Source organism: Bos javanicus, chromosome 1 (genome assembly GCF_032452875.1).
Source record: "Bos javanicus breed banteng chromosome 1, ARS-OSU_banteng_1.0, whole genome shotgun sequence".
In the NCBI taxonomy this organism is placed as follows: Eukaryota; Metazoa; Chordata; class Mammalia; order Artiodactyla; family Bovidae; genus Bos; species Bos javanicus.
The window spans coordinates 110,056,400-110,078,679 of NC_083868.1; the positions used below are offsets into that span (position 1 = coordinate 110,056,400).

Here is a 22,280-nt window from a genome sequence, read left to right on the forward strand (position 1 = left end):
GATCAACTAAACTTCAGTTTTTTAGGAATTAGATAAATAAATTAGATTAGTGAACCTTTCAGTTCAGTTCAGTTCAGTCACTCAGTCGTGTCCGACTCTTTGCGACCCCATGAATCGCAGGATGCCAGACTTCCCTGTCCATCACCAACTCCCAGAGTTTACCCAAACTAATGTCCATCGAGTCGGTGATGCCATCCAGCCATCTCATCCTCTGTCGTCCCCTTCTCCTCCTGCCCCCAATCCCTCCCAGCATCAGAGTCTTTTCCAGTGAGTCAACTCTTTGCATGAGGTGGCCAAAGTACTGGAGTTTCAGCTTCAGCATCAGTCCTTCCAAAGAACACCCATGGCTGATCTCCTCTAGAATGGACTGGTTGGATCTCCTTGCAGTCCGAGGGACTCTCAAGAGTCTTCTCCAACACCACAGTTCAAAAGCATCAATTCTTCGGCGCTCACCTTTCTTCACAGTCCAACTCTCACATCCATACATGACCACTGGAAAAACCATAGCCTTGACTAGACAGACCTTTACTGAGCATCAACTATGTACCAGATACTATTATATGTTCTGAAAGCAACATGGTATACCATTTCCTCCTCTTCTTGGAGTTAGAGAAAATGTTACAATTAATCACATTAACCATCTTAGCATTTACAGTTGGAATACAGGCTTCCTTCTGTCTATGGTATTCATTCTGTTTCATCTAATTTTATGTATATATTACCTTTATTATATAAAATAGCCAATATGATGTTGCTTCATGTTTCAAGATGATGCCATTAAAATAACTGCTTTTTACAAGAATAGTTATGGCCAAAGATAGTGATTTTAGCCCAAAGGCATTCTCTGTTATTTTTCACCCCTAAGGATGGTTTTGGTTTTTCTGTTGTGATAGAGGTTTTTTGAAAAGTCAGCATCATTAATTTGCTCTCAAATATTCCACTTTTTCCTATGATTTGACTGTAAGTACCTATTTGCTGTATAGGTTCTGGCACAAGTAATACTAATAATTTTGCTGTATTAAAATAAAAGAACACACTCACCAACAAAGGAGAAAGGTAAAAGAAAATATAGTAAACAGTCCACCAAACCAAGTGGTGTTCATTCTAGGAATGTGGTGATGGATGAACATCTGGAAATTTCATTCTATATGATAACATAAAACTTCACATCCATTAGCCAGCTAAGGAAAAAAATGCTTAGTTACCTCTTTAGATGCTGAGAGGACATGTTAAAAAATTAAGACAAATATTTAAACTTTCAAAGAAAAAGAAAGCGGTGCATCCTATATGATTTAAAACATTTACAGTATTATCTTGCTTTTGGCCATAAACTTTATATTAAAAATCAGGAACTAAAACCAGAAACTAACCAGAAATCTTGCTTTTGTTGTTTCTATGTGTAATAGCTTAGGAAATTCTGACACAGTAAGTCATGAGCTATATAAAAGGTACAGATACAATACAGAAATCTTTTTAGAAAACACAAAAGAATGATCTGAAAAAATATTATAATTAAGATGAGCTGAACGGCTAACTCCCTACAAAATAAATATAGGACACACCCCCATGACACTTCCCGGGAGCTACGGTGAAGCCACGCCCCATCACTGCTCCACTCAGGCTACACGTGGGACACACGCCAGACGCACAGCCACCACTTCTTATTCCACAGGTTTGCCCAGAAGGACAACCCAAGGTAAGGCTTGCAGCTGGCGAACTCCCAGCGGCTGGACTCCAGGGTCCAGCACCTGTGGGACCCCGAATCCGAGTACATCAACTTCTGCTCTGATCACTTTGAGGAGAACTGCTTGCACTGATGGGAATCCTGACGGAGGGAATTCCTGCAGTATTTTTCTTTCTCTAGGTTGTGCCAAACAAGCAGGACCAAGGGGCTCAGTTACCCACCTGGCCCTGCGGGACTCAGCTGGCTCCGGTGAGGCAGGAAGTGCTGCTCTGAGGGCCCTTAAGGGCCCACAGCTCCATCTTCCCCACCTCTATCTCCTAGCGTTACCTGCCTACCTGTGCAAGAGGCCCCAGCACCTCCGCCTTGCCTGTCCCCCACCCCGGGTAGCCTGGAGCCTAGCCTCAGCAGTGCCTTCTCAGACCTCCTGGAGCCCCTGGGTGCCAGGAAGATGAAGCGGGCTGCAGCCGAGCAAGGGCCACACCGGCAGCCATTCCCTCTGGAACTCACCCTCTTGGCCTATACGCCACCATCTGCCGGAGCCTACATCCAGTACAAGCTGCCAGCTGCGCAGCGCCCTGCTCTGGAAGCAGCGAGCTGAGGCCGCACTTGACCTCCGGGACAAGGCCCAGCACCAGCTGCAGGTCTGCGAGCAGCGGGAGCCGCAGACCGAGCTGCAGCAGGAGCAGAGGTGGAGAAACAGACACAGGCAGATGCCTGCTGGACTCTGAAGGAGAGTGTGCAAGACTTCGCTGTGCACTGAGCAGTAGCATGGCCTGAGTGAGGGGCCACCCGTCAGGGATCCAGCCTCTTCCAACCTCAGAATCTACCCGGAGAGGACTTGACCTGAGCTGTGTCCATCAGACCTTCCAGATGCCATAAGGAAGTGGATTCTGGAAGGAAACCCTGCTCTCTGGCTCAGCCCCACACCAGGCCTGTCACTTCTGAGAAACAGACAAAAATGATGGTTACTGATCTGAAGCCGGATGCTTGGCAGGCAGGTAGTGAGGGTTCCACAGTGACCTTTCTGGGTCCTGGTGGTCTGGGATGAGGTGGTGGGGAGCAGAGGGGCAGGTAGTGGACAGCAGTGCTGGCCTGAACCTGTGTACCCATTTTCCTTCAATTCAACTGGAGTGTGGAAGGCCTCCCAGCATCTGTGGTCTTCAGGTAAGTGTGCAAGACAACTTACTGCTCACGGGACTTCCCCTTGCCTGGACTCAGCCACCGTGGCCCCAAGATCAGAGCCTCATTCTTTCTAGTCTGGAAATAGCCACGCAGTGTTGTAATATTTGCTTTTGAGGACCCGTGGAGTGTAACTTCATTTATTCAAATTATGCCTGAGAGAGCGGATATTCATTACAGGAGGTGAACGCAGAGCAGTGTCTTCAGGTGGTTCTGGAGCCCGCAGGCCAAGGCGCATCTTGCACGGTTTCCTAGCTTGCTGGTGGCTACACGTGAACTCACTCTCCTCAGGCTGTCCACCTGTACGTGGCACCTGGGCTCTTCAGCAAGACCTGAGGTGTGGCAGGTGTTACATTTACATCGGCCACTGCCAGAGGCAGGAAATGAGCTCTAAGGCCCAGAAGAGAGACCATTTTCCCCCAAAATGGCTTCCTGGCAGCTGGAGCAGGACTCTTATTCCGAGAAGGGAGGCAGAATGGTGCCTTTTGCATTGCGGTGGACTCACAGCGCCTTCTGTCGGGACAGAGGAGGACTTGGTGGCCTGCCTCAGTTTCCCAGCTCAGGCAGGAGCCTACAGTATAGCCCAGCAGCAGGGCAGCCACAGAAGAGCCAGGACAGCGAGGAGAGAGGCCAGAGCCTGACGGGCTTTCCTCCCACCAGTCCTTCCCTTTCCCTTCCCCACTGGCGCAATCCAAGTGGGGTGGGGAGCTGCTGGCAGGACTAGAGAACCAAGCCAGACTGACGGATCCTGAGCCATCCAGCAGCATGGCCAGGCCTCAGCTCCCCAAGGACCCAGGGCTGGAGCCCCTCAGTGGGAGCTCTACAGCAAGGTTTGTGTGTAGGTAACACTGCTGTGGCTTTAATGGAGGCAAGCCTATGCACAATAAGTACTTAGTGAGGGGCAAAAGCAACAAAAAATAAATACAAACATATTGACATATGTTTGACATAATGAGCAATCATTCATTAAAAGTTCTAATGAGGAAAACACAAAGATTTTGTTTACAGAAACAATAGAGACATAAAATACACTAGGAAGCACCTTTTAAAAATGTGTGGAACTTATATGAAGAAAATAACAAAATTAGTATTGTAGAATTGAAAAATTGAACAAACAGAAAAGACAGCCCTGAAATAGAACCTGATATGTACATAAGACAGTTACTAGGAAATGAATTATTCAGTAAATAATGATGGAAAAATTAGATTAGCTACTTTGTAGAAAGTGTACATCTTACTTCCATCAATGCCAGATAGACTCAAGAGCTAAGTGAATGGTTAAAAGATTAATTTCTGAAATACTAAACAGTAAGGGTTTTGTTAAGTTTTCTTTTAGTGTAGAAAAAATACAGGTAAATTTTTATTAAATCTATGAATAAAGAAAATGTGAAATTTAAAAAGCTATTAAAGGAATCACAAAGAAAGAAAGGAGTGAGTATAGATGGATATTTATATCAACTTGGACTTTTCTTGTCAAATATGAGAAATTGGTGAACATGGTTTCCCCAGGAAAGGGAACTGAGATGGAGACAGTTTTCACTGAAAATCTTTTCTTTGTATCTCTTTTATTTTTGTATCATGTTCATGTATTATCTTTTAAAAACATAATTTAACCAACTTAAATTTCCAGTTAAAAAAGAAAAAAAAAAAAGTCCCAAAGATTGACAGATTTGGCTATCTAAAACCTTAGCATGTCAATAAATAGCAGCAAAAAAAGCCTAAAAATAATGTAACATGGAAACATATTCACAACCAGTATGTCAAAAGCTGACTTAATATCCTTGATAGAAAAAAAATATTATTTCACCAAAGAAAAGCCAAAAAAAAAATGAAGTCATCTAAGGAAAAATAGACATGGGGTACAGTGGGCATGGGAGGAAATACCTGGGAGGAAATACAAATGACAAATAAAGATGTTGAAAATATTCAACCTTACTTCTGATCAAGAAATTCCAAGGAAAATAGCAATGAGATACTGTTTTTCAGGTATAAAATTACCAAAAATTAAAAATACTCTGTTCTTGCAAAGGTACAACGGACAAAGCTTGCTTTCACCCAGCTGATGGAAGTATAAATTAGTAAGACCTTTCTGGAAAATAGTTTGGCAGTGTGTATCACAAGCCTTAAAATGTTTCTGAGTTTTGTCTCGGAAATTTCCACTTCTGAAGAATCTAGGCTATACATAATCTACATCATGGAGACGGTTTCGTGCCTAAGATGTTTACTGCAACATTAGTTGTAATAGAAAAAAGATCAAGCTTGAACTTGCAGTTGGACAGAAGAGCCCCATCAGTGTCTGGCTCTAATGGTACATGACAGTGTAAGAGTTAATCCACCACACAGAGTTCACAGTCGGGCCAATTTTCCAAATTAAAGTGATGGGCCTAGTTTTCACATTTAGGTGTTTTATAAGATCATATTTTTGCTCAATAAAGAGGATTAGGTATTTGAGGAAGAATTAAAACAGGGGAACAGAGGGAAATTCGGTTGGGGAATACTTTAAAGGATTTGGTGGTTATTTTAATAGAAAAGGGAGAGCTGAAAAGATTTCTGTTGTGTACAGAAAGAGAAAACTTGTGAGGAGAAATTGTAGGGTAATTGAAACATTTCACAAAAGTTGTTGAAATATCAGAGCCAAAAGTAAACCCTCACCTCTAATGAACTTTAAAATAGCATGAAATTTGAGCCTGCTTGCAAGTGAATAATTAAGCTCCCTGTCTGTGTATCTGTGATAGTACAAACCTGCTCCATTTTAGCATGTTTGCAAATCTACCTCATCCACAAGGTTCTCATCTCCAAGGAAGAAGGTCTTTTATTGGGTTTTACAACCTTATGCCTTAGCCACAATGTGGCAAACCCATTTCCTATATGATTGAACTCATATTCTGTAGGTTCTTTGTAATTTTCCAGAGTAGTATTTAACATGAAGCTGTTCTTTCAAACAGGATTACCAAACCAATAACAATGACCAAGCAGTGGTTGAAATCTGTATCACACGAATTACAACAGCCATCAGAGAGACAGAGTCGATTGAAAAGCACGCAAAGGCCCTTGTGGGGCTCTGGGACTCCTGCTTGGAACACAACCTGAGGCCCTCTGGGAAAGATGAAGACACTCCCCATGCAAAAATCGCATCTGATATCATGAGTTGCATTTTACAGGTATGTCTGTGTTCAGCATCATGCTATTTGATACTGGCTTGGCAGCTTAGTTGAACACGTGGTGTCTCTGAACCAAGAGCCAGTGTTTCTGTAGTGTTCAGATACTGTAAAAAGACACCACAAACCATCAATAGCTAAGCCGAGCAGACTGGTAATTAATAATCTAAGAAGGTTCTACTGAGCCCCCACTCAGCAAGACACGCTGTGGGGAATTCGAAGTAAGCAAGCTCTAGTCTATTTGGAGAGACAAGACATGTACATATAAAAAGTTAACAATAAAGCACTGTGTGTCCAGATCTGAATGAGAAATATTGGAAAATTAAGAAAAGGAGAGCTCTTTTTCATCCAAGGAGACCCAAAGAGGGGGTAACCTCTGAATTGAGGGATAATGAGCTTGAAATATGTGGAGAGAAGTGGCTGAGTCATTGGAAAGTGCATTTCTGTATATACTGTGAATTTTCCATGATGACATCTGCCTCTTCCAACTGTATTCAAATTCTTCCTGCTGGCATAAACATGACTTTGGAATTTTGGCTCAATCACAAACTAATTATGTAAAATTGAAATGTTGGCCAAGTCACATAATTTCTAAGCCACAGTTTCCTCCTTATAAAATGCAGATAACAAATTTTACCAACCAGTAATATTGATAGGCATTTCTTTTTTTTTTTTTTCTGGCCACATTTCAGTTTACTTTCCATGATTAATGTTTTAAAGTGAGCTTCTCTGATAGCTCAGCTGGTAAAGAATCCACCTGCAATGCAGAAGACCCTGGTTCAATTCCTGGGTTGGGAAGATCCTCTGGAGAAGGTATAGGCTACCCATTCCAGTATTCTTGTGCTTCCCTGGTGGCTCAGATGGTAAAGAATCTGCCTGCAATGCTAGAGACCTAGGTTTGACCCCTGAGTTGGGAAGATTCCTGGAGGAGGACTTGGCAACCACTCCAGTATTCTTGCCTGGAGAATCTTCATGGACAGAGGAGCCTGGAGAGCTACAGTCCATGAGGTTGCAAAGAGTTGGACACAACTGAGTGACTGAACACAATGTTTTAAAGTAGAGATTAACCCTTCTTTTTATGCAGAATTAATTAGCATGCTGGAGTAGTGGTTCCACTGATTCTCTTTTACTGAAAGGCTATATTAATAATAAACAATTAATTAGCACTGTCTACTAGGTTCAACAAAGACATGGTCTTGGCATGTAATGGTTTATTTAAAATTTGTTTATTTTTGGTTGAAGGATAATTGCTTTACACTGTTGGTTTCATTTCTGCCATACATCAACATGAATCAGATATACATAAGTCCCCTCCATCTTGAACCTCCCTCCCACTTCCCACCCTTTCCCACCCTTCTAGGTTATTACAGAGCCCTGGTTTGAGTTCCCTGAGTCATATAGCAAATCTGGGTATCTATTTTACATATGGTAGTATTTATGCTTCAGTGCTACTCTCTCCATTCATCTCACCCTCTCCTTCCTCCCAGCAATCCCGCCTGGGTTCATAAGTCTGTTCTTTATGTCTGCATCTCCATTGCTGCCTTGCAAATAGGTTCATCAGCACCATCTTTCTAGATTCCATGTATGTGTGTTAATATATATTTGTTTTTCTCTTTCTGACTTACTTCACTCTGTATAATAGTCTCTAGGTTCATCCAGCTCATTAGAACTAACTCAGATGCGTTCCTTTTTTACGGCGGAGTAGTATTCCATAGTATATATGTACCACAGCTTGTTTACCCATTCGTCTGTGGATGGACCTCTAGTTTGCCTCCATGTCCTCGCTACTGTAAATAGTTCTGCAGTGAACGCTGGGGTGCATGTGTCTTTCAGTTTTGGTTTCCTCAGGGTATATGCCTAGAAGTGGTATTGCTGGGTCATATGGTAGTTTTGAGCTTCGCTGGTGGCTCAGATGGTAGAGAATCTGCCTGCAATGCAGAAGATCTGGGTTTGATCCCTGTGTCAAGAAGATTCCCTAAAAAAAGAGAATGGCTTCCCACTCCAATATTCTTGCCTGGAGACTTCCATGGGCAGAGGAGCCTGGTGAGCTACAGTCCAAAGGGTTACAAAGAGTCGGACATGACTGAGTGATTAACACACACATGGTAGTTTTATTCCTAGTTTTTCATGGAATCTCCATACTGTCTTCATAGTGGCTTTATCAATTTATGTTCCCACCTGCTGTGCAAGAGGGTTCCCTTTTCTCCACACCTTTTCCAGCCTTGTGGTTTGTGGTTTTTTATGATGGCCATTCTGACCAGTGTGAGGTGATACCCCTTTTAGTTTTGATTTGCATTTCTCTAATAATAAACAGTGTTGAACATCTTTTCATGTGTTTATTAAGTATATGTATGTATTCTTTGGAGAAATGTCTGTTTATGTCTTTTGCCTGCTTTTTGATTAGGTTGTTTGTTTTTCTGGTATTGAGTTGTATAAGCTACTTATATATTTTGGAAATTAATCCTTTGTCAATTGTTTCATTTGCTATTATTTTCTCTCATTCTGAGGGCTTTCTTTTCACTTTATAGTTTCCTTTGCTGTGAAAAAGCTTTTAAATTTAATTAGATCCCACTTGTTTATTTTTGTTTTTATTTCGATTATTCTAGGAGGTGGGTCTAGAGGAGCTTGCTATGATTTATGTCATAGAGGGTTCTGTCTATATTTTCTTCTAAGAGTTTTTATAGTTTCTGGTCTTATATTTAGGTCTTTAATCCGTTTTGAGTTTATCTTTGTGTATGGTGTTAGGAAGTGTTCTAATTTCATTCTTTTACATGTAGTTGGATACGTGTAAAGGTTCACGTATCCAGTTCTCCAACACCACTTTTTGAAGAGACTATCATTGCCCCACTGTATATTCTTGTCTCCTTTGTCAAAGATAAGGTGTCCATAGGTGCATGGCTTACCTCTGGGCTTTCTATCTTGTTCCATTGATCTATGTTTCTGTTTTTATTGGCATGTAATGGTTTAAAACCCAAATAGTCTTCTCTGATTTGGTGTGGCATTGTGGATTGCAAAGAGACTTTCACCTTCCACTTTCACTGAGGCTTATGTTGCTGGAGGAGTCAGGCTAGCAGCCTAACAACCATCTCAGTGCACTTTCCCAGTACATCTTCGTATACTATTATCTATGGTCCTCCTGGCCACAGAGAGAAGGTTGTTTCATATAGGAACACTACTTTTATTTATTTATTATTGGGATATAGTTGCTTTACAATGCTGTGTCAGTTTTGGTTGTACAGCAAAGTGAGTCAGCCATATATTCCCTCTTTTTTGGATTTCCTTCCCATTTAGGTCACCATAGAGCACTGAGTTCCCTGAGCTACATAATAGGTTCTCATTCATTGTCTGTTTTGTACATAGTAATATATATATATATATGTTAATCACAGTCTCCAAATTCATCCCATTCACCATTTCCCCCACTTGGTGTCCATACATTTGTTCTCTACATCTGGGTCTCTATTTCTCTTTTGCAAATAAGATCGTTTATACCATTTTCCAGATTTCACATACATGCATTAATATACAATATGTGTTTTTCTGACTTCACTCTGTATGACAGTCTCTTGGTCCAGCCACATCTTCAAATTATATAATTTTGTTCGTTTTTATGGCTGAGTAATAGTCCATTGTGTATATGTACCACATCTTCTTTATCCATTCTCTAGTAATGGGCATTTAGGTTGATTCTATGTCCTGGCTATTATATATAGTGCTGCAATGAACACTGAGGTGCATATATCCTTTTGAATCATGATTTTCTTTGCTCAGTGGTGGGATTGCTGGGTCATATGGAAGTTCTATTTTTAGTTTCTTAAGGTACCTCCGTACTGTTTCCATAGTGACTGTAGCAGTTTACATTCCCACCATCAGTGCAAGAGGGTTCCTTTTTCTCCACACCCTCTCCAGCATTTATTGTTTATAGATTCTTTGATAAAAGCCATTCTGACTTGTGTGAGGTGATACTTCATTATAGTTTTTATTTGCATTTCTCTAATAAGTAGTGATGTTGAACATCTTTTCATGTGTTTGTTGGCCATCTATATGTTTTCTTTGGAGAAAATTGGGATTTTTTTTTTTTTTTGAGCTAAATGAGCTGTTCATATATTTTGGAGCTTAATTCCTTGTCAGTTGCTTCATTTGCAAACATTTCTTCCCATTCTGAGAGTTGTTTTTTGGCCTTGTTCCTGGTTTCTTTTGCTATGCAAAAGCTTTTAAGTTTAATTAGGTGCCATTTATTTACTTTCATTTTTATTTTCATTACTGTAGGAGGTAGGTCAAAAGAGATCTTGCTGTGATGTATGTTAAAGAATGTTCTGCCTATGTTTTCATTCTAAGAGTTTTATATTGTCTGGCCTTATATTTAGGTCTTTAATCCATTTTGAGTTTATTTTTGTGTATTGTATTATAGAGTATTCTAATTTCATTCTTTTACATATAGCTGAACAATTTTCCCAGCACCACTTATTGAAGAGACCGGTTTTTTTCCATTGTATATTCCAGCCTCCTTTGTCGTAGATTAGATGACCTTAGGAGTATGTTTTTTTTCCTCTGGACTTTCTATCCTATTCCATTGATCTATATTTCTGTTTTTGTGCCAACACCATACTGTCTTAATCAATGTAGCTTTGTAGTACTGTCTGAAGTAAAGAGCCTTATTCCTCTAGCTCCATTTTTCTTTCTCAAGATTGCTTTGGCTATTCATGGTCTTCTGTGTTTCCATACAAATTATAAAATGTTTTGTTTTAATTCTGTGAAAAATGCCATTGGAAATTTGATAGGGATTACATTGAACCTATAGATTGCTTTGGGTAGTACAGACACTTTCACAATATTGATTGTTCCAGTCCAAGAACATGGTTTCTCTCTCGATCTGTTTGTGTTGTCTTTGATTTCTTTTATCAGTATCTTACAGATTTCTGAGTACAGGTCTTTTGCCTCCTTAGGTAAATTTATTCCTAGGTATTTTATTCTTTTTGTTGTAATGATAAAAGAGGTTGTTTACTTAATTTCTCTTTCTTATCTTTCATTTTAAGTATATAGGAATGCAAGAGATTTCTGTGCATTAATTTTGTATCCTACAATTTTATTAAATTCATTGATTAAATCTTATAGTTTTCTGATGGTGTCTTTAGGGTTTTTCTATGCATAATATCATGTAATCTGCAAACAATGACAGTTCTACTTCTTCTTTTCCAATTTGGATTCGTTTATTTCTTTACTTCTCTGATTGCCCTAGCTAGGACTTTCAAAACTGTGTTGAATAATAGTGGCCAGAGTGGACAGCCTTAATGTGTTCCTGATCTTAAAGGAAATGCTTTCAGTTTTTCACCATTGAGAATGTTAGCTGTGCGTTTGTCATATAAGGCCTTTATTATGTTAGTTTTTTTTTTTTAATCACAGTGGGTGTTGAATTTTGTCAAAAGCTTTTTATGCATCTATTGAGATAATCTAATGGTTTTTATTCTTCAGTTTATTAGTGTGTTCTAGCCTATTGATTGATTCACATATATTAAAGAATTCATACATGCCTGGGATAAATTCCACTTGATCATAGTGTATGATTCTTTTAGTATGTTGTTGGATTTGGATTCCTAGTATTTTGTTGAGGATTTTTACATCTATGGTCATCATATATATTGGCCTGTTATTTTCTTTTCTTTGTGAAATCTCTTGTCAAAGAGACAAAGACATCAGGGTGATGGTGACCTCATAGAATGTGCTTGGAAGTATTCCTCCCTTTGCAGTTTTTAAAAAGAGTTTGAGAAGGATAGGTGTTAGCTCTTCTCTAAATGTTTGCTAGAATTTGCCTGTGAAACCACCTGGTCCTGGACTTTTATTTGTTGGAAGATTTTGAATCACAGTTTCAATTTCGTTACTTGTGAACAATCTTTTCATATTTTCTGTTTCTTCCTGGTTCAGTCCTCAAAGGCTGTGTTTTTCTAAGAATTTGTCCATTTCTTTCAGATTGTCCATTTTGTTGGCATATAGTTGCTTGTAGTCCCTTATGATCCTTTGTATTTCTGCAGAGTCAGTTGTGACTTCTTTTTCATTTCTAATTTTGACTTGAGTCCTCTCCTTACTTTTTGATGAGTCTGGCCAAAGGTTTATTGATTTTGTCTGTCTTCTCGAAGAACCAGCATTTAGTTTCATTGATTTTTGCTCTTGTTTTCTTCATTTTTATTTCATTTATTTCTGCTCTGATCTTTATGATTTCTTTCCTTCTACTAACTTTGGGTTTTGTATGTTCTTTTTCTAGTTGGTTTAGGTGTAAGGTTAGTTTATGTGAGATTTTCTTTGTTTCTTGAAGTAGGATTGTATTGCTATAAACGTCCCTCTTAGAACTTCTTTTGCTACATCCCATAGTTGCGGGGTCATCATACGTTCATTGTCTTTTGTTTCTAGGAATTTTTTAATTTCCTCTTTGATTTCTTCAGTGATCTCTTGGTTGTTTAGTGACATATCATTTAGCCTACATGTGTTTGTGTTTTTTACAGTTTTTTTCACTGCAATTGATTTCTGATCTCAGAGCAGTCAGAAAAGATGCTTGACATGATTTCAGTTTTCTTAAACTTACCAAGGCTGATTTGTGACCCAAGGTATGATCTATCCTGGAGAGTGTTCTGTGTGCACTTGAGAGGAAAGTGTATTTTGCTGCTTTCGTATGGAATGTCCTATAAATACCAACTATCTCTATCTGGTCTAACGTGTCATTTAAGGCTTGTGTTTCCTCATTAATTTTTGGTTTGAATGATCTATCCATTGGTATAAGTGGATTGTTAAAATCCCTTACTATTATTTTATTGCTGTCAATGTCCACTTTTATGGCTGTTAGCATTTGCCTTGTATTAAGATGCTCCTTTGTTGAGTGCATAAATATATACATTTGTTATGTTTTCTTAGATTGATCCCTTGATCATTATGTAGTGTCGTTTCATATCTCGTGTAATAGTCTTTATTTTAAAGTCTATTTTGTCTGATACGAGTATTACTTCTACAGCTTTCTTTTGATTTTCATTTGCGTGGAATATCTTATTCTACCCACCTCACTTTGAGTCTGCATATGTCTCTGGATCTGAAGTGGGTCTTTTGTAGATAGTGTATGTGCTGTGCTGTGCTTAGTTGCTCATGCATGAAGTCGCTCAGTCATGTCCAACTCTTTGCAACCCCATGGACTGTAGCCTACCAGGCTCCTCCATCCATGGAATTTTCCAGGCAAGAGAATTGGAGTGGGTTGCCATTTCCTTCTCCAGGGGATCTTCCCGACCCAGGGATTGAACTCAAGTCTCCCATATTGCAGGCAGACGCTTTACCATCTGAGCCACCAAGAAAGCTTAGTTGCTCAGTCCTGTCCAAATCTTTGTGACCCCATGGATTGTACCCACCAGGCTCCTCTGTCCATGCAATTCTCCAGGCAAGGATACTGGAGTGGTTGCAGTGCCCTCTTCCAGGGTATCTTCCCAACCCAAGGATTGAACCCAGGTCTCCTGCATTGCAAGCAGATTCTTTACATTGCCACCAGGAAAGCCCAAGAATACTGGAGTGGGTAGCCTATCCCTTCTGTAGGGTATCTTCCCAACTCAAGAATTGAACTACAGACTTCAGCATTGCAGGCAGATTCTTTACCAGCTGAGCTACCAGGGAAGCCCCAGACAGCATATATACAGGTCTTATTTTTGTGTCTATTCAGTCTGTGTCTTTTGGCTAGAGCATTTAGTCCATTTACATTAATTATCTATATGTCTGTTCTTATTACGATTTTCTTAACTGTTTTGGGTTTTTCTTGTAGGTCTTTTTCTTCTGTTTTGTTTCCTGCCTAGAGAAGTTTCTTTTGCATTTGTTGTAAAGCTGGTTTGGTGATGCTGAATTCTCTTAGCTTGCTTGTCTGTAAAGCTTTCGATTTCTGTATTCAATCTGAATGAGACCTTTGCTGGGTAGACCTTTGTTAGGTTTTTCCCTTCCATTGGCCTGCAAAAATCTGAAGAAAAATCAGCTGATAACCTTACGGGGATTCCCTTGTGTGTTATTTGTTGCTTTTCCCTTGATGATTTTTAATATTTTTCTTTGTATCTAATTTTTGTTAGTTTAATTAATACATGTTTTCATGTGTTGGGTTTCTCATGTGTGGGACTCTTTGTGCTTCCTGGATGTGCGTAGCTCTTTCCTTTCCCATGGTAGGGAAGTTTTCAACTATAATCCTTCAAATATCTTCCTAGACTCTTTCTCTTCTTTTTCTGGGCCCCTATAATTCAAATATTGTCCCAGAGGTCTCAGAGACTGTCCTCATTTCTTTTCATTGTTTTTTCTTTATTCTGCTCTGAACATATTACATTTTGTTTGCTCAGTCCAGGGGCTAGTCAACTGAAAAAATAAGACTCTACACATACTGTCCTCAGGAGACATATGTGGGTTCAGTTGCTGGGTTGGGAAGATCCCCTGGAGAAGGGCCTGGCAACCCACTCCAGTATTCTTGCCTGGAGAATCCCAGGGACAGAAGAGCCTGGGGGGCTGCAGTCCATAGGGTCACACAGAGTCAGACACGACTGAGGTGACTTAGCACACGTGCATACACACTGTCACACTGTTTTCCTTTGTCCCCAGGGTTAGAGACGGAAAGGGAAGAAATGGGTATTTCAGCAAAATTAATGGAAGATTAATGCTGTTGTGTGTAACAACAAAGACCTAATTCTTCACTGATTATTCTTTTATTTTTATCTTGCTTATTTATTACTTTTTTATTTTATTTTTCATACAGTTTTAAAGGTTGCACTCAATTTATATTACTACAAAATATTGGCTATATTCCGCATGTTGTACAGTACATCATTGAGCCTGTCTTACACCTGACAGTTTTTACATCCCACTCCCCTATATTGCCCCTCCACCCCTCTCCTGGTGACTGCTAGTAACCCCTTGTTTGTTGATTATTCTTGACTATGTTATTGACACATCAGAAACCTAAATTACTTCACTCCAAATTACTATTCACAAATTTTCAGACAGAAACTCACAGATCAGCGGCATTCTCCAGCTCCCCCTGTGATTTCAAAACTAATGGTCTAGACTCTGGCAGCCCTATCCAATAGAAATAAAATGTAAGCTGCAAACATGAGCCATATGTGGGACTTAAAATTTTTTAATAGCCACATCAAAAAGAAGTGAAAAGAAACAAATGAAATGAATTCAATACTATGTTTTCCTTCATCCAGTATATCCAAAATGTAAACATGTAATTGGTGTGAAAATCAATGAACCATTTTACTTGTTTTTTGTATACTAAGTCACATAAATCTACTGTGTGCATTAGCACAGATTACCTTGCACTAGTCTCTTTCCAGAGGCTCAGGGTCTTCACATGACTGTGTGTTAACACAGTTCTAGAGAGTCTGGAAGGCTTTCTGGATGGAGATCAAATTTGAAAGAGTTATGAGCAACTACTGGTAGTTTTGCCAAGTAGGAAAAGTTCAGTGAGAAAGCATTCCAGGCAGAAAAAACAGATTGTCTCGTAGTCCAGATTTGTGAAATGAGACTGAGATCAGAGAACTGAGCAGCCTGTCATTCCAGAATACCCCACATTCTAACATAAAGAGATGTTTCATTCTGGAAGTCATTATGTCTCCTACTTAAAAAGAAGGTGGTGGGGATCAGATAAAAACATGAAACTCTTCAGAGCTGTCATTTCATTTAGTTTATGTTTTCCAATTTCTCCATCTTCTCTAGCAAGCCTTTATCAAATATAGTAGAAAAGCTCTTGTATACATAATATAAATAATATGTATAATATATATATTTTAGAAACCTTACAAATTTTTGCCTAACTAAAAAAATTACATTTTGATTCTACTTGTTTGACTTAGTATGAACAGAATGCTAGATTTCTAACTTTAAAAAATAGATATGCAGCAAGCAACAAAGGTTTACTGTATAGCACAGGGCTTACTGTATAGTACTGTAGTCAATATCTTGTAATAACCTATAATAGAAAATAATTTCAAAAATAGTGTATGTATAACTAATCACAAAGAATTCTACTTTTTGAAATTAAAAAAAGTCACAACAAAACAAATTAATAATTAGATTTAATTTACTTGCTGCCTTTACAAGAACAATGTATGGGAATCATCAGTTAATTCAGTAGAGACTCCAGAATGGGCTAAGAACTATAAAAAGAAAAAAACCCAAACATGAAACTCACTGCTGATCAATGATTCAGTGTCAGAGAGTTTGTAAGATTGTTGAGAGCAGGCCCCTGAGGACAAGCACTGGTATTTTGGAAAGGGACAGAGAACAGGGCTAAAAGTTAGCTATATTGGTTCAGAGAGACCAGTGAGTCCCAGAGTGGATGATTCCAGCCTGTAGGGCCGGTGTGGGCACAGGGTGTCCATTGTGCACGCTCTGAGCAGCAGAAGGTATAATAATGCAAGGCGGAAAGCCCTGAGGCAAACTTGCTTTTTTCAGAGCATAGTGCAACAAGTTGTCGAGGCTACCCCTGGGGATGTGATCCCAGAAAGTCAGCTACCCCCCACCCCCCGCCATGAACCAAAGGCAAGGCTGTGGTCTTAGCCTTGGCATTTGGCTTTCATCAGACTTCAAGGGGAACTTTTTGTTGTGCAATAAACATTGAAAAGAAGATTTTGTCCTACTTGTAAAATAGGTTCTTGTGGGAAACATGGGCAAATCCAGATGACTCATTCTCGTGTGTGTGTGTGTATGTGAGTGTATGTGTGTGTGTGTGTTAGTAAAATAAAACAGTAGATCAACTTTAAAGTCAACCACTTAGCATTTTTAGCTATACAAGCACAGATTCCCTCTACCCAACTTACCTCCCAAGATAAGCAATCCCAATATCATGCTATCTAAATCAAGCAAGTGTCCACCAGTTCCTCTCCCTATGTCCTTTGCCATTTTTTCCCCTGGGCATTTCACTGTCATTTCAAGCTAAATATGTTCCCTCACACACACAATCTTTCGCCTTTTTTTCCCCCTAAATAATCTTTTTCAACCTAGGTTCAAACCTACATCAAGTGTCCATTCCTATTCTACTTTTAGTAGAATTATTTTAAATTGTTTCTTTTCTTGGTCCCTAACTGTATGAACTTACCTCGTTTCAGTTCAGTTCAATCACGCAGTCGTGTCCGACTCTTTGTAACCCCATGAATCGCAGCACGCCAGGCCTCCCTGTCCATCACCAACTCCTGGAGTTCACTCAAACTCATGTCCATCGAGTCAGTGATGCCATCCAGCCATCTCATCCTCTGTCATCCCCTTCTCCTCCTGCCCCCAATCCCTCCAAGCATCAGAGTCTTTTCCAGTGAGTCAACTCATCGCATGAGGTGGCCAAAGTACTGGAGTTTCAGCTTCAGCATCAGTCCTTCCAAAGAACCCCCCCAGCTGATCTCCTTGCAGTCCAAGGGACTCTCAAGAGTCTTTTCCAACACCACAGTTCAAAAGCATCAATTCTTCGGCGCTCAGCCTTCTTCACAGTCCAACTCTCATTTATCTTAAAATAATTTTTAAAATTCTAGAATTCAACTTCTATACCTTCCTTAATACAGAATCCATACATGTGTGAAGCATGTTTTCTGAGTTCTGGTTTCTTTTGCCTTGGGTGATACTCTCTTGGCAATCCACTCCATGCCTTTAGACATCTGTAAGGTGATCTCTCAGATCATCTCCTAGTGTAAAATTCTGACTTCCTTAGGAGATGCTGAGAGCTAGAAGAACAAAGAGTTTCGAACTTGAAGGCCTTAGGGTCAGGTGTTCTTTATGTCATATCAATGAGTGATTGACAAGCTATTTTATCTCTCTAAGCCTCTGTTTCGCCATCTATAAAATGGGCTTAACAATACAAGCAACCTCCATTTGTAGTCCTGCCTCTATTGGGAAGTACCTATTTCAAACCACAGCTTCCTCTGACCAGAGTTCTACATGGAGTTGGCCAATGCTTATTTCTTTGTCTCCGGAAAAATCATGAAAGAGAATATACTCCCCACACACACCCAACAAAGGACATTATATTCTAGGATAAATGCACATCTGAAGATGATTGAAGAAAATAAAAATTGACCTAGTTCAGTTCAGCCGCTCAGTCGTGTCCAACTCTTTGTGACCCGATGAATCACAGCATGCCAGGCCTCCCTGTCCATCACTAACTCCTGGAGTTTACCCAAACTCATGTCCATCAAGACAGTGATGCCATCCAGCCATCTCATGCTCTGTCATCCCCTTCTCCTCCGGCCCCCAATCCCTCCCAGCATCAGAGTCTTTAACAATGAGTCAGCTCTTTCACATGAGGTGGCCAAAGTATTGAAGTTTCAGCCTCAGCATCAGTCCTTCCAATGAACACCCAGGACTGATGTCCTTTAGAATGGACTGGTTGGATCTCCTTGCAGTCCAAGGGACTCTCAAGAGTCTTCTCCAACATCACAGTTCAAAAGCATCAATTCTTCAACTCTCAGCTTTCTTCACAGGCTAACTCTCACATCCATACATGACCACTGGAAAAACTGTAGCCTTGTCTAGGCAGACCTTTGTTGGCAAAGCAATGTCTCTGCTTTTCAATATGCTATTTAGGTTGGTCATAACTTTTCTTCCAAGGAGTAAGCGTCTTTTAATTTCATGGCTGCAATCACCATCTGCAGTGATTTTGGAGCCCCCCAAAAATAAAATCTGACACTGTTTCCACTGTTTCCCCATCTATTTCCCATGAAGTGATGGGACCAGATGTCATGATCTTCGTTTTCTGAATGTTGAGCTTTAAGCCAACTTTTTCACTCTCCTCTTTCACTTTCATCAAGAGGCTTTTTAGTTCCTCTTCACTTTCTGCCATAAGGGTGGTGTCATCTGCATATCTGAGGTTATTGATATTTCTCCCGGCAATCTTGATTCCAGGTTGTGCTTCTTCCAGCCCAGCATTTCTCATGGTGTACTCTGCATAGAAGTTAAATAAGCAGGCTGACAATATACAGCCTTGACGAACTCCTTTTCCTATTTGGAACCAGTCTGTTGTTCCATGCCCAGTTCTAACTGTTGCTTCCTGACCTGCATATAGGTTTCTCAAGAGGCAGGTCAGGTGGTCTGGTATTCCTATTTCTTTCGGAATTTTCTACAGTTTATTGTGATCCACACAGTCAAAGGCTTTGGCATAGTCAATAAAGCAGAAATAAATGTTTTTCTGGAACTCTCTTGCTTTTTCCATGATCCAGCGGATGTTAGCAATTTGATCTCTGGTTCCTCTGCCTTTTCTAAAACCAGCTTGAACATCTGGAAGTTCACGGTTCACGTATTGCTGAAGCCTGGCTTGGAGAATTTTGAGCTTTACTTTACTAGTGTGTGAGATGAGTGCAGTTGTGTGGTAGTTTGAGCATTCTTTGGCATTGCCTTTCTTTGGGATTGGAATGAAAACTGACCTTTTCCAGTCCTGTGGCCACTGCTGAGTTTTCTAAATTTTCTGGCATATTAAGTGCAGTATTTTCACAGCATCATCTTTCAGGATTTGAAATAGCTCAACTGGAATTCCATCACCTCCACTAGCTTTGTTCGTAGTGATGCTTTCTAATGCCCATTTGACTTCACATTTCAGGAGGTTGTAACTACTGACTTAGCTGATGGATTAGAATGGAATTCTAGAGAACTGAAAACTGATCTTTTCCAGTCCTGTGGCTTCTGCTGAGTTTTTTAAATTTGCTGGCATATTGAGTGCGGCACTTTCATAGCATCATCTTTTAGGATTTGAAATAGCTCAACTGGAATTCTAACACCTCCACGAGTATTGTTTGTAGTGATGTTTCCTAAGATCCACTTGGCTTCACATTCCAGGATGTCTGGCTCTATGTGAGTGATCACACCATCATGGTTATCTGGGTCATAAAGATCTTTTTTGTATAGTTCTTCATTGTATTATTGCCACCTCTTTTTAATATCTTCTGCTTCTATTAGGTCCATACCGTTTCTCTCCTTTTCTGTGCCCATCTTTGTATGAAATATCCCCTTGGTATTTTAATTTTCTTGAAGAGATCTCTAGTCTTTCCCATTCTATTCTTTTCCTCTATTTCTTTCCATTGATCACTGAGGAAGGCTTTCTTATCTCTCCTTGCTATTCTTTGGAACTCTGCATTCGGATGGGTATTTCTCCTTTGCCTTTACATTCTCTTCTTTTCTCTTGTAAGAAATATTGTATTTCTTACAAATATTGGAAAGGCCTCCTCAGACAGCCATTTTGCCTTTTTACATTTCTTTTTCTTGGGAATAGTCTGGATCACTGCCTCCTGTACAGTGTCACAAACCTCCATCCATAGTTCTTCAGGCACTCTATCAGATCTAATCCCTTGAATCTATTTGTCACTTCCACTGTATAATTGTAAGGGAATTGATTTAGGTCATACCTGAATGGTCTAGTAGTTTCCCCTACTTTCTTCAATTTAAGTCTGAATTTGGCAATAAGGAGTTCATGATCTGAGCCACAGTCAGCTCCCGGTATTGTTTTTGCTGCCTGTATAGTGCTTCTCCATCTTTGGCTGCAAAGAATATAATCACTCTGATTTTAGTATTAACCATCTAGTGATGTCCATGTGTAGTTATCTCTTGTGTTGTTGGAAGAGGCTGTTTGCTATGACCCGTGAGTTCTCTTGGCAAAACTCTGTTAGCCTTTGCCCTGCTTCATTTTGTACTCCAAAGCCAAATTTGCCTGTAACTCCAGGTAGCTCTTAACGTCCTACTTTTGTATTCTAGTCCCCTGTGATGAAAAGGACATCTGTTTTGGGTGTTAGTACTAGAAGGTCTTGTAGGTCTTCATAGAACTGGAAAAAGTCAGTTTTCATTCCAATACCAAAAAAGGGTAATGCCAAAGAAGGTTCAAACTACTGCACAATTGTACTCATCTCACACACTAGCAAAGAAATGCTCAAAATTCTCCAAGCCAGGCTTCAACAGTATGTGAACCATGAAATTCCAGATGTTCAAGCTGCATTTTAAAAAGGCAGAGGAACCAGAGATCAAATTGCCAATATCTGCTGGATCATCGAAAAAGCAAGAGAGTTCCAGAAAAACATCTACTTCTGTTTTATTGATTACACCAAAGCCTTTGACTGTGTAGATAACAACAAACTGTGGAAAATTCTTCAAGAGATGGGAATACCAAACCACCTTACCTGCCTCCTGAAAAATCTGTATGCAGGTCAAGAAGCAACAGTTAGAACTGGACATGGAAAAACAGACTGGTTCCAAATCAGGAAAGGAGTACATCAAGGCTGTATATTATCATCCTGCTTATTTAACTTATATGAAGAGTACGTCATGCGAAATGCCAGGCTGGATGAAGCGAAAGCTGCAATCAAGATTGCCGGGAGAAATATCAATAACTTGAGATACGTGGATGACACCACCTTTATGGCAGAAAGTGAAGAGGAATAGAGAGTCTCTTGATGAAAGTGAAAGAAGAGAGTGAAAAAGCTGGCTTAAAAGCTCAACATTAAAAAACTTAAGATCATGGCATCTAGTCCCATCACTCCATGGCAAATAGATAGGGAAACAATGGAAACAGAGACTTTATTTTCTTGGGCTCCAAAATCACTGCAGATGGTAACTGCAGCCATGAAATTAAAAGACTCTTGCTCCTTGAAAGAAAAACTATGACCAATCTAGATAGCATATTAAAACACAGAAACATTACTTTGCCAACAAAGGTCCGTCTTGTCAAAGCTATGGTTTTTCCAGTAGTCATGTATGGATGTGAGAGTTGGACTATAAAGAAAGCTGAACACCAAACAATTGCTGCTTTTGAACTGTGGTGTTGGAGAAGACTCTTGAGAGTCCCTTGGACTGCAAGGAGATCCAACCTGTCAATCCTAAAAGTAATCAGTCCTGAATAATTAATTATTGGAAGGACTGATGCTGAAGCTGAAATCCAATTCTTTAGCCACCTGGTGCAAAGAACTAACTCACTGGACAAGAAACTGTTGCTGGAAAAGATTGAAGGCAGGAGGAGAAGGGAACAACAGAGGACGAGATAGTTGGATGGCATCACCGACTCAATGGACATGAGTTTGAGCAAGCTCTGGGAGTTGGTGATGGACAGGGAAGCCTGGTGTGCTGCAGTCCGTGGGGTCGCAAAGAGTTGGACACGACTGAGCAACTGAACTGAACTGAACTAGAGAACTGACAGGCCAACAATCATAATATTGATAGCCAATGCCTAGTTTTATTTTCACTACTAGTTACAGTAGTTACAGCCTCTTCACCAACCAACCAAAGTGCTTAGC

At 40.0% G+C, this 22,280-nt stretch overlaps 1 protein-coding gene and 1 pseudogene across 4 annotated transcripts in view; both read left to right on the forward strand.

Moving 5' to 3' along the window:
* VEPH1 (ventricular zone expressed PH domain containing 1) overlaps window positions 1-22,280 on the forward strand; it is a 277,180-nt gene that overhangs the window by 44,638 nt on the left and 210,262 nt on the right. For all 4 annotated transcript variants that reach the window (XM_061417635.1, XM_061417655.1, XM_061417624.1 and 1 more), the window contains exon 3: window positions 5,809-6,024. In XM_061417635.1, the coding sequence (XP_061273619.1) occupies window positions 5,809-6,024 (216 nt within the window). The remainder of the gene's footprint in view (window positions 1-5,808; window positions 6,025-22,280) is intronic.
* On the forward strand, window positions 1,567-3,751 carry LOC133254890 (THAP domain-containing protein 7-like; annotated as a pseudogene).